The sequence below is a fragment of the Agrilus planipennis genome, unplaced genomic scaffold (genome assembly GCF_000699045.2).
Source record: "Agrilus planipennis isolate EAB-ADULT unplaced genomic scaffold, Apla_2.0 scaffold428, whole genome shotgun sequence".
NCBI lineage: Eukaryota > Metazoa > Arthropoda > Insecta > Coleoptera > Buprestidae > Agrilus > Agrilus planipennis.
The window spans coordinates 52,560-66,086 of NW_020439987.1; the positions used below are offsets into that span (position 1 = coordinate 52,560).

The 13,527-nt window shown below is 36.3% G+C and overlaps 1 protein-coding gene across 1 annotated transcript in view; it reads right to left on the reverse strand.

The window, feature by feature from the left end:
- LOC108743005 (dynein heavy chain 2, axonemal-like) overlaps positions 1-13,527 on the reverse strand; it is a 65,763-nt gene that overhangs the window by 47,826 nt on the left and 4,410 nt on the right. The window contains exons 2-4 of the mRNA XM_025979524.1: positions 6,972-7,417; positions 5,938-6,195; positions 104-325 (exon numbers count right to left, since the gene is read on the reverse strand). Of these exons, the coding sequence (XP_025835309.1) occupies positions 104-325; positions 5,938-6,195; positions 6,972-7,417 (926 nt within the window). The remainder of the gene's footprint in view (positions 1-103; positions 326-5,937; positions 6,196-6,971; positions 7,418-13,527) is intronic.

A 13,527-nucleotide genomic window follows, 5' to 3' on the forward strand; every position in this document is an offset into this window, starting at 1 on the left:
TTTTTCAACATAATTTTATTGTATTATTTGTTATATGAACATTGGTATGTTTCTTAATGGACATTAAAGAGCTGGGAAGTTTCATAAATAATTGCAAACTTACCATTTCAATGTATGCATTAAATACATGTGTTAAAAGAGGCCTTTTCGAATAGTAGTACAGCGAAGCTAGATATTCAAGTCCTTCCTCTACGTGAGTGACTTCGGCGGATACTGCTTTTACCAAATTTTCAATAACTACATCAATTGACTTCAGTCGTGTACGAAATTTAGTTATATCATCGTACCAGGATGTGTCGTTTACATCAGTTATTTTATTTTCCACCTGCAATAAATTATTATCTAATTGAAGGACATTATAAAGACGATCGCCTTAAAATAATTAATTTGTCATCCATCATATTATAACTACACCTACTCATCACGAAGCTTGTCTATTTTTAAGTGGAATTAATGAGTCACATAACCTTTTAATTAAAGAATTTGATTAAGCTGTAGTAAAATGGGAAATTTAAATAGGTACATCATGTTTGAAATAAATACCAAAATTTAACGTTTTAAAAGCCTAAAGGATATACAGTCCATTTCAATTTGTTAGAATTGCGACCTTGAAGAAATCTGCATGAAGATAGAAAGAATATACACTAGGCGTGTGCAAGACAGAAATAATTAGAATAAGTTTGAACGAGCAGAGCTCTCGATGGGCGGTCTTAGGAGATCGGCTAGAACTGTACAGTACTAGACGAAAATGTTTAGCAATTTCTTAAAACAAAAATGTATATAAATTAACAATAGAAAACAAAGCAAAAGTTTTATAGGTGTGTAGAACGTTAAGTTAATTCACTTGTTATTATTTTTGGCTAAATATGCTTTTAAATAAAGCATATTCTTAAATTTTAACGAGGCAGTTTAAATAATTTTTCAAATGGTACTGTACACTTTTGTCTAGTTTTCGCTCGATGATCGGTGGAGAAATGAGCTCCGCGGACAAATGTGATTGAATTTGGAATTATGCTACGGCGCATCCTAATCAAGGGAAGGGGCATATCTCTAACTTCCTGAAACGAACAGTACGTATTTCGATATGTGCAATCGTTAGAAGCCAAATTAATCTCAATTTAAAAGTTTATTATGTAATTAAGGCCCACTTCACCACATTTAGACACTTCGAAATTACGAATTAAAATCCAATTTAAGAGTGTGGGATTTTAGGGAGATTAGGTTAGGTTAGATTAGGAAGGTTACACTAGGTACTGGATTTAATTGTAGGGTAGTACAGCAAAATGTAAAAGTTTAATATAAAACGGAGAAGAGTAATCTACAAATTGTGTATGCTTCGTTAAACAACGTAAAATAAAACTAATCACCTGAATTTCCTTTTTGTTTATAATGTTAACTTATATGTATGTCTTCAAAGTTAGGTTATGGTTTGTTTAGGTTACCCTGATTCTCTCTGATTACAAAATTAAATTGAGAAAAATTTTAATTTCGATGAAACAAATCAGTAAATATTAGAAAAGTAACTGAGAAAACGCTTTGTGGATGTACTGCCATGCTTGCAAAGCGTTGTATAGCTAAACTAATCAAGAAGTGACGAAAAATGATTTTACTCGAAACGGATCGCGATTTGCTAATTTATTTCGGCATTCGCCACAATTGGGCATCTGGGCTTAATATATAGGTACAAAAATAAAGAATACCTTATGAACTCAGATATAGTAAAACCGCTCTTACTGTGCGGGTCATACAATTTATCAATGACAAACTTGTGTGTTTGTTTTCCTTTTATTTTCATACAAGTTAGACATGAGAAAAGCAGATAGACACAATTTTCAGCAGACATAAAAAGTTTTCATTAACACATATCTTTTTTTATGGCTTTTACAATATGAGTAATGAAAAGCAATTTTTAGGTAGGTATTCTACAACATCAACCAAGAACAAATGTATCAATACATAGATACTGCCATACCGGTACGTAAAATAAAACAAATTTCCTTTCTCGAAAAAAATTTTTTTGTATAAACAAACGTTTTTTGTAGACGCCGTGTAGGTATGCATTTTTTAGGTAGGTATTCTACAACATCAACCAAGAACAAATGTATCAATACTTTATGGCTATCATACCGGTACGTAAAATAAAACAAATTTCCTTTCACGAATAAAATTTTTTTGTATAAAAAAACGTTTTTTGTAGACGGCGTGTAGGTAGGTATGCATTTTCATTTAGTTCACATTCATAGAGAAGAAGACGACATTATCCAGTTTTCAGGAGTAATAGGAATAGATAAGGAGTGATGGGTAGGTTAGGTTAGGTTAGGTTAGGTTAGGTTAGCTGAATTGACTTAAGGCATTAAGTGATCCAAACAAACCTCAGAAAAACTAGGACCTAGGCAGGCAGACCCGAGATTAGTATTGAGAATGATATCGGTTCGATAAATAAAAGCTCTTAAATGCTACGCTATACTCTTGAAATACTTATTATTAGGAAAAATGTACAAGCCAACTGAGACAAAAATATAATTAACCACATCAAATACAGATGAAGTGGTCATTTTCATGGAAATATTTAATAAATCAATCTCAAGCTTGCAGTGCCCAATCATTTTTAGATTACCTTGCCTGTCATGACAAAGGTAATGAAAAGTCAACAAACTGAAAATTCTACTAATACATAAATATTACCATGTTTTCCAATATTAGCTAATATAAATTAGCTATGTAATCAATACATAAGGCATTCTAATAATTCAAAACCGAGATGTACAGTCCTAAACATAATAATTTCAAGAATGTAAGAATTAATCTATTAACTAAAAAGTTCATGAAATCAGATAGCAGGCCATTTTTACTTCGTTATTATGCTAATTACGAACAATACAGGTGGTTTTATTCATTGACATAGGGATGTATACATAAATATTGAGCTTAGAGAAAGACGAAATCACTCTCCTCCTTCCTACACAAATTCCACCAGGAATGTAAGGCAACGAATCGTATATACATACATAGTTAAGTTGTCTGTTGAGTTATTATTCATTGTAAACAGATTAGAATTTCTTTAGTTTGCAATGACACTGTAAAATAGTTGATTATTCATCTAGTTTCTATAGATTTCTTAACTAACTATTTTGAGTTATATAAAAGCTACAAGAACGTTAATAAACCATATTTTATAAAACAATATTTCATATAAACACCTATACAAAACCTGTAAATGCAAATTGGGTACAGACCTATAAAGCATTTTAGTTTTTTAATAGATTAGGTAACACCTGTACTGACTTATATACGATAATTACATATCGATTTTACAGAATCAATATCAAACAATTTTACAAAAGCTGTCTACTGTGCACTTGCAATAGGATGTTTTTACGAGGGATGTTTCCAAAGTTCTGGGAATTTAGTCATAACTTTTATTATTTTGTTAATTTTCATCAATATTGTAAAGTAGTTTTTCAACATAATCTCCATTTAACTGAATACATTTATCCCAACGATAAATTAATTTTTTTAAGCCGTCCTCAAAAAACTTTATCGGTGTCTCCTCAATCCATCTATTTATGGCACGTTTTACGTAGCCCGTATGGGTTTTTCAAATCTGGAAACAGGTGGTAATCACGATCCGAGGAGTAAGATGGGTACAGAAGCAATTCCCATCGTAAATCGTTCAAAACATCCTTCGTTTTTCTTGCGGTGTATGGTCTTGCAGTACGCTGTTGCAATAACGGATGTTTATGCAACTTTCCAGGTCGTTTTTTGACAAACGCCTGTCGCAGTGGCCAGATATTAAATTCGAGTAACATTCTTCGTTAACTGTAGTATCTTTCGCCAGATAATCCATAAAAATAATCCCTTCGCAATCCCAGAATACACTAAGTATTACCCTTCCAACAGATGGAACTGCACGCGCCTTCAGTGGAGGCCTTCTTCAGGTTTGCATCATTGTTGGGATTGACTTTTGGTCTCAGGATTGAAATAAAGAATCCACGTTTCGTCAGTGGTTATTATTTGTTGCTAAAATTCCAAAATGCATCACCGTAACGGGCTAATAGCTCTCGAAGTTGACGACAAATGTCAGACATATTGAGTGTCTGTTCTAGTCCCAACAGCCTTGCCACTCAACGCGCCGAAACCTTACTAACGCCCAAACAATCATGCAAGATGTCATGAACTCGTAGTGTACCTTTCCCTAGAATCACACTAATTTGACGAATAGTCATTCGCCTGTCCTCTTTCAGTGTTTCAGTAGGTCTTCGACAGCAGTAATGTTTCTTTCATTTACCGACGTACTTGGGCACTCACTGCGTAGATCGTCTCCTACTGATGTTCTACCGGTTTTAAAACGATCGATCCACCGACAAACAGTACTTTTGTATTCTTCAGACTCACCAAATACTCCTTGCGGACGCTGAATTCTTATGTTTCCACACCTTCTTTCCACAAAAAGAAAATTATTGTTCTTTGAGATTTTACTACGTCTTCCATGGTTACAAAAACAGTGATATGGAAACGCGTTCATATCAGTCGAACATCTAAATCATAAACTTGTCAAGACTTGTTTGGTACCAATAACATTTCCTGTAAGTTCTGCATAATTTAATTATAGCACAATTCCCAGAACTTCGGAAACATCCCTCGTATAAGGACAGCTTTAATATCCAACACAAAACATTTTCATGTCATATCAACATCAATAAAGTTGCTTTTCCTTTTTTGAACTGTCAATGAGAAGTAATTATTTTTATAAAAAGGTATTTTTGATGTCTACTTTTATTGTGAACTATTGGGTAACAGTAGTAACCAACTAAAACACGATTTTTCCCTTTTCCGTCAATATGAGATCGATTTTTACTGAGGATAAATATTTATTGTGAAATAAATAATGAAAATAAAGTAATATTTTCACGCGCCCCGTAGTTTATGGATATTTGACCTAATACCTAAAAGTTGAATTAAAACAAATGTTCAATTTTATTTTTGCTTATTAAAACATATATATTAGTTCGTCATGTTCAACAAAAGTTTTTCCTATCACAATGTTTACTCTAGAATGATGATTTTCAGTCGTTTTGGGTGTTTTGGTATTGAGTATTAAAATTGTTGTTAATCGAAAGCCAAGCAGTACGCATTTCATTAAAAATGTGAAATATTAAAATAGAAAATTATATTTCAAAATAAGTTAATGTGTATCAATCAAAATTTTCTTTCAAAAATATCGTATGTCGTCCCATTCTTTCCTGCGTATCCACCAGTCGGTTCAGTTGTTTTGATTTTTTACAATTAAAAAAAAATTTCTTTTCAATTTATATTTAATACTTTTTGCACATACATAACAATATAACACTCAGGCCACAGTAAGTAATACCTATTGAAACTATCACATTTGAATCATAAACGTTTCATAAGCATCCTTTTAGAAATAAAATTGCATTTATTTCAATTATTTAGTTATATAAAGGTGTTACATAAGCTTAATTGAATATGAATCTTTTCGGCTTCCACGTAACTTACGTTACTTTGCAGTTTTCTTATTTGAAGTAACATTATTCTATTAAAAACGTTAACGAAACTGTTTTCTAATTCTTTTATGTGACGCTATAAAACTGCTATAAGAACCTTGGAGAGTATAAATAAGTATCAGTAGACACTTTTATAAATCGACTGAATTATACTAGCTAAATTGTTATATACAAGTTATAAACGTTTATGAAATGGTCCGAAATTTATCGTAAAAGATATTTTATAATTTTGTTTCAAGAATGTTCTTAAAAGTGTTTTAAATGGTGGTATAGCTCTGAACTTAACTTTTAAAAACTAAATTTGTAATTTTGCAACAGCAATAAAGTCCTAATAATATTAAATAGCTCAGTTGTTCAAAAGCAATAAAGTCAAACTGTTAGTTGGGTCAAATCATCATGATTAATAAGTTACCTCAACTAAATCAGTGAAAGCCTCCTGAAACATTAGTTCAATTCTAGTACACCATCCGGCAAATTCATCTCCTTTAGATCCACCAAACATTCTTTCTTCGATCACCTTAATTTCGTGGTACCTGCCTATATCTTTCATTGCTAAACAAACTTCGATCATATCTTTACACCGCTGAATAAATGTATCCACTTGATTAAATATATGTCCTCTGTTTAACTTCCATGGTTCTGAACTCAGATGTGAATGTATTGTAGAGACCTTCAAAATTTCAAATAAGTATTATTATTAATTTACTTCATCCATGTATGTAAATAAAATATAAATCTAATGCAACATAGTATTCAAACTACAAGCTAGGTAATTTGGTAATTTTATCATCAGGATTTACAATTTGGTAGGTTGGAGAAGATACTATGTGGACGAAAAACTTATCGAAACAAGAAAACTACAATAATATGTATGGAATATTTGCTTTAACAACGGCAGTAATCAGTTAAGGTCGTAGAATGTTCAGATGGAGTAGTCATGCGTGATCCGCAATTCTAACTAAGAAACTAAAAACAACTTTTAGTTATTAATCGTTTATTAACTGAAAAACTAGGGGCTACCATAGACAAAAATTTTCAGTCTCTCTCCGGTCTTTCAGAGTCTTTCAGAGTGTTTCAGCGTCTCTCACAGTCTTTCACAGTTTCTCAGTTATTGCTTAGGTGTTTTTATGGATTTCTCACAGTCTCTGTATGAGAGACTCGAACGATAAAATTGTTAATTCAGAGATTCGAGTCTCTCACAGAGAGTCTGTGAGAGATCCATAAAAACACCTAGGCAATAACTGAGAGACTGTGAATGACTGTGAGAGACGCTCTCAGAAACGCTGAAAGACTCTGAAAGACTGGAGAGAGACTGAAAATTTTTGTCTATGGTAGCCCTTAGTTTTTCAGTTAATAAACGNCTAAGTATTGTTGAGGAAATTCATTTTCATCCCAATTTAAAAATTCATCCACAAGACTAACTAAACGGTAGATAGGTGCCTACACACTTTGTCTAAAAAGGATACTGTCCGGCCATGATTCTTGTTTCAGAAATATTGGTAAATAAAATAGCTCAATATGCCTAAGGATAGAACCTTCCACTTTATAATCTACGGTGCCAAAGTGAATCTTATCGTGAAATGTGTCAACCTGAAATATTTCTCCAGGATCTCTATAAAAGAACATTAAATCGTCGAAGATACACTCCGGGTAATTCAAAGAGCAAAGCAGATTATGTTCGTCGAAGCAGACGGTCAGTGTCATGTTAGATACGTAATAAAAGAAGTTTTTAATCACTTCTTTATTTGCTTCTGTCCAATCATCATCACGCAAATCGTATAACGTTGTCATTTTCATAATAAACGACACTAGTTTATCAATTTCTTCCGGTGAGTATTCCACCTGTTTTTCTTTCTCTTCATCATCTGGTATTATGATCCTTACAGTCTTTTCTAAAATATCAAGGAGGTTTACGCTAAATGCGTATGTTGCAAAAACTAAATAAGTACGAATTAATAATTCATAAACGATTTTTCAATAGTGAATATTAATATTTTATAATCCTAAAAATTGTCATTACATTATCATAAATAGCGTATAGGTTAGTTCATCTTCTACTTTAAACATCGGTGTTATTTCTTCTGAATTTGTTTACTGTATACTGAAAACTGACTTTGGAAATTAATAAGAAACTATCTAATTTATTGTTTAATACTTTATATAAATGAAATAACTCCCGATATTCTCTGGTTAGCTCTAAACTATAAATGTTAAGTCTTTTGGATATTTATATTCAACAAAACGAAAAAATTGATGTTGAACTCCTAAATCTTTACATTGACGTTGGGCCAAAGAATTCAATACAACAGATGCGTACATTAGTTTACATATAATAATAACATTGCTTTTCCTTAATAAATTTTAACTAGTCACTCTTAAACCAGGAACCTCCCAATAATTCACAACGTAGTTGATCAATTTCAGTAAATAAGAGAGTTCCGTAAAGTCAATGCGTGCGTCGTTAATTTCCATTGATATACAATGTCATATTCTTGAAAATTTGCGATACATCTACGTTTTACCGTTAATTGTCCTCAAGCTGGTAAACAAGCTCGTTGTTTGGATCTGTGAAACTTCACAGCATACCTTATCAATTGCAAATTCAATCGCCTTTCGATTGTGTTTGGGATACATTCATCGTCATAAGGTCGTCAGTCCTGAGACTAGTTGGACACTCACCTCCACTCTTTCCTATCCTGAGCTAAATCATCGCATTTCCCTAAAACTAGAACAACCCATATCCTTAACTATTTGCGAACAGTAATCTAATCTAGGTCTACCTCTACCCCTTCTAACTTCCATTTCTGCCTTTAATATGTCTCTGACTAGATCTTTATGCCTGAGAAGATGTCCTACTAACCTATCTCGCCTATTTCTTATTGACTTCCATAGAGTCCTCTGTTCTCTTACTCTTTCTAATACCTCTTAATTTCTAACCTTCTCTATCCACGGTATCCTCATCATTCGCATGTAACAACACATTTCGAACGCTTCTAACCTTTTCTTTTCCGCCGCGCCCACNCGCAAGAAGCGGAAGCACAGCACAGAATAGGAGCAGCTGCAGCAAGCCCAGTCAGCCGTGTAGCGACAGCAGCAGAGGTCGATCAAGGTGCATCGGCACAGACGGCCTCGGCTCAGCATCAGACCAACGGGATAACCGCCGACCGGGCCAAGTATCTCGCCGTCGTCACTGCCCTGGAGGATCTAGCAGTCACCGTATGCTCATAAACCCAGCAGCGGAGAATCAATACAAGCACCTAAAAGACCTTAGTCGAGACTGCTCCGACGTCCAGCTGTGAAAGCTATTCGGTTGGCCGACTTAAAGCCGTCCCAGCTCCTCCACCAGATGAAGAGCTTAGCCAAGAACAAGGTCTCGGATGAGATCATAAGCATCAAGTGGTTCGTTCTTCTTCACCTACAGATAACCTCCGTGCTCTGGGTCATGAGAGCGACCGCCCTCAGATAAACTTTAGGAGTCATTGCCCCAGGTCAACTTAGGTCGGCGCCTCGTCCAGAGGTCGGTTGCAGCCGCCGGGAGCAGTCAAGCACAAGACATAGCCAGGATTAAGGATCTGCTCAAACAGCTGGTCCCAAATAACCACCGCAGCCGAAGCATAGGACAGCGCAGCCGACCAACAACACCAGCAAACTATCCGGATTGGCACTGGTATCATCAAAAGTTCGGTGTGGACACGGAGATGCCGCAAACCATGTACTTTCTCCTTGGGTTCGGAAAATCAGTACAGCCCCCCTCTCAGCGCCAGCCATTGACGCTCACGGCTGTTAATGCCTCGCCGATTGCCACGTCCGACAGATATACCTTGTCGCTCAATCTCAGCTTTCGACGAGTCGGAACATGGAGCTTCAACGCCGCACATACCCAGATCGTCATTATCGGTGGCGATTTCTTGGTTCACTTCAAATGTCTCGCCGACGTCTTGGGTAAGCAACTGATCGACCCGACAACTAACCATTCCTCGCTCGAATCTCTAGCGCCTGCAGTCATCCACAGCGTGTCAATGGTTATAGCACCAGCTACCTGAGTCGTCGCCACGCGTATCTCCCTGCAGAGGAGACCTCTATTCTCTGAAGGCCACCACGGTGGCACTTCTGAACCTGACTTAAGCCTCTGCTCGACTACCCTCGCTTTGCCCTGCACCCGCTGATCATTGACGGCCACCGCATACAATACGACATTTCTGCAGAGAACGTGAGGCCGTACTTACCCGAGAAGCTCCCCAAGACCGCCTTCGAAGTTTTACATAACCTCTTGCATCCTAGTGTGAGAGCAACGGTAGACTTCGTCGCCAAGAAATTCACACGGCCCAAGAAGCGCAGCGACCCTTTAGGCCAAAAATCCGAACTCCTAGGTTCATAGGCACAATCGCACAGCTCTGGGCAACTTCGACACGCCGGACAGTCGTTTCGACCACATCCACGTAGACTTGGTGAAACTTCCACTTTCCAGTACTGCATGACTACCATAGACAGGTTCAGCAGATGGCCCGCCAACGTTCCCATACCTGCAGATTTAGACCGTCGCCAGAGCTTTATACAACAACTGGATCACCTGTTTCGGAACGCCTCTCACATTGGACCAGGGGTATAGTTTGAGGCAGCCTCTTCACAGAGCCAAGATGATCGGCGCTCAAAGTGCTCGGTGTATTCTTCGGTGCAGAGCCACTCGTTCGCCAACCCACCCTCCTTTCCCTATGGTCTACGCCGACTCACCCAGGCCCTCAAGCCGATCTGAGAGATTTCGCACATCTTCCGATGCATCGATGCTGTCCAGAACCCTGTCGACCCTCCTTACATGGGGCCGTACAAGGTGATCCTGCGGAAAGACGATCACAACTATACAATCAAGGTCAAGGGACATTCATGCATTTTCTCTACGGACACGCTGAAGCCTACCGACGTGCCGACCACCAGAATCAGCCTCGGTCTTCTCCGTGTATGATAAGGCTCCGCGACCAGAGTCCTCTAATTCACCATCAACTGTACTGCCGATGCCTCCTTCCGCCTCGCCGCCCACCTAGCTCACACCCGGACCATCAACTCAACTCGACAAGGGCAAGAAACGAGTTTGGTTGTGTCCGCTTCAGGAGTCCCTGTGTCACCAGTCGCTGGCCGAAGCCGAAATCAAACTTCGCATCACAAAAAACAACTCGCCATCTCTCTCCAACAAGTTCTCTGCAATGCCGATCTTTTATAAGCGAGCGACGACTCGATCCGACTAAACAAGTTACTGAATTTTATTTGCAACAATAAATGTGTTTGGTAACCGCTGACTTCTTATTCAATAACCTGGCACGCTACCTCCGTCATCCTTAGACATTGGTTCACCCGCGACAATTCCCAAAGATACGCCAAATTCGAAGTCTGCAGAAACGTATTTTGTCAGTTATTAATGTATATTTAGTGGATGTGCCATGACTTATGGCTATAGTGAATAAAAATTGAAATTGCTAAGTTAGAATCTAAGAAATATGTGAAAATGTACAGTAAGCGAGTCTTTTAAAACATATGACCTCCTATTGTACCTGCTGGAGGGTGGATGTAACTAATAAGCATTCATTGCACTAGTCAAATTTATGTTAGAATAAATATCATTCACGTTATATAGTCCTGTGTTCATTCCTACAGTTCTTCGAATAATTTACGATTTCTCTTTTTTCTTTGATGCCAGCAAAATCTATATCAATGTAAATATTTTTTGCTAGGTATTATTTTATAAGTATGGCATCGCAAAAAAGGCAGCAGTGAGAGGAGACAAATATGTGATAAGTAATAAATACGATGAAAAATCGCGATATGGGATTCAAGCTTGTAGCAATCAACGTTTCAAAGACTACTCTTCCGAAGCCAATTAATAGTCCACAAGGAAGCTGTAAAGGCGACTTAGGAGTAAAACAGTAAAAAGAGAAGTAGTTCGATATAGAGAAACTCGTTTTTTTTTTTATTTTAGAAATAAACAATTACTTATATTGGATTTGAACTGGCTGAATGAAACAAAATTAAATACAGTTTTAACTGAAAAACAAAAATGCCGAAATGGAAGTAGGTAAGAGGCTTCCTACATCGCAATCCAAGGGTGTCATTACAATGGCCAGAAAATATTTCATTCTCATTAACGACAATATCATGTGTGTAATGAATGCTAAGAATACTTTCCTTAGATAGAGGATGAAAATGTCTTATGAGCAATGCACATATTAATGGTATATCATCTTCTGAAATGGAAGGTTGAATAACAACAGAAATCTTTTTATTTTTCTTTTAGTGGTTAAAGAAGGTCGTGGGATGTTAGTTGGCTTCTCAAGAAAATAAAGTATTATTACTTCTATATGGCCACAGAAGTCATAAGAGTTTCCAGTTTATAAAATTTGTTAAGGAAGATGGTGTAATACCATCCAGGAAAAGCAATTTAGACCAGCATCCTTATTCAAAAAGTAGGTATTATTTAAAAAGTGCACTTCCAGTGGACGCCATGAATTCCTTTAAAAAGAACGAGAATAGAACCTATTAATTAATATGTTTTTTAATCATTTAACCTTTCTTCTATGTAAATAATAAAATATCAATAGATGCATCATGCATAAGATCCTCCTTCTTATCTGTTTGGAAAAACAGAATTCATTGTACAAACGCTAATAACATGTTGACTTTTTGCGCCTACTTGTTCGCATCCTTTAGCAGCGTAAACCTTTACTGTTTTTATTTGTACTGTCATTAAAAATGTTCTCTGGAAGAAAGTTCTACTTTTGCAAAACATGATCTAACGCAGTAAAATGGGTAGTAATATTTGTTTCGTTAAAAGCTGGAGCCCTTGTTAGTAGTTGCCAATCAAAATCAAATCCTTGAATTACGCTGTAGAAAACCTCTTACTCATTTCTGTTTGCCAGTTAAAACTATTCTCAAACCTGTGATATGTTGGTGTAAAAGTACAAAAATAATCTTACAGTAGAAGAGTATTCATAGGTATACTTCGTTTAGTTTCTCTAGCGATGTGAGCTTTAGTTTAAGCGACGCAAAGTAGAAAAGAACAGCACTAGGCCAGAAAAGAAAGGAGACTACTCTCGGTTAAACTTTTAACCGGTGAGGAGCGTAGAATCCGTACAGTTCTGCACGGAAAAATTGACCATTTTATTCACTAAAATTGCATTGCTCAAATGTGCTGTTATTGGTACCAATTACTACTGAAAATATCAGCGAGATGTTTATTTATATTTGAAGATATATTAAAGGCTTTAACGCTTGTTTTTGACTCGCACTACTATTCATGATTGAACAAAACTTTTGGCAGATACTGTATGGAAAAGTATGTTTAATGAACAAAAGTCGAGATTATAATGAGCTTTTTTCTCCCTACCTACGATTTTGTCAGCGCGCATTTGCTAGCTCGCATCTAAGACATTGGAAGGAGCACATCGCTAGAGGAAGTAAATGAAGTATAACAATTTCTCTGTTTACTGATGAAAATTTGAACTGTTTACTTAGTAGAATGGTGAGGTATTGAATATTTATACATATAAGAACATTTACCAAAAATACTTATTCACATTCATAAAATGAAATTGAAGGAAATGGAAAATAAACAACAGCGTATATTCTAAGGTATATCATTAAATGTTGTGCACATTATTTTCTTGAAAATAAAATAGATAGAAAAAATAGTGTACACACGATGGAAGCTAAACTTCTTAAGTGTAAGTTTACATTATATACTTGTTATTATCATCATCATAAGGTGGTCAAATCTAAGACTGGTTGGACACGCACCTCCACTCCTTCCTATCCTGATCTAATTTTCGCATTTTCCTAAAACTAGAACAACCCACATCCTTAACTGTTTGTGAACAGTAATCTAATCTAGGTCTACCTCTACCCCTCCTAACTCTTGTTTCTGCCTCTAATATGTCTCTGACTAGACCTTCATGCCTGAGAAGGTGTCCTACCAACCTATCTCGCCTATTTTTTATTGACTTCCATAGAGTCCTCT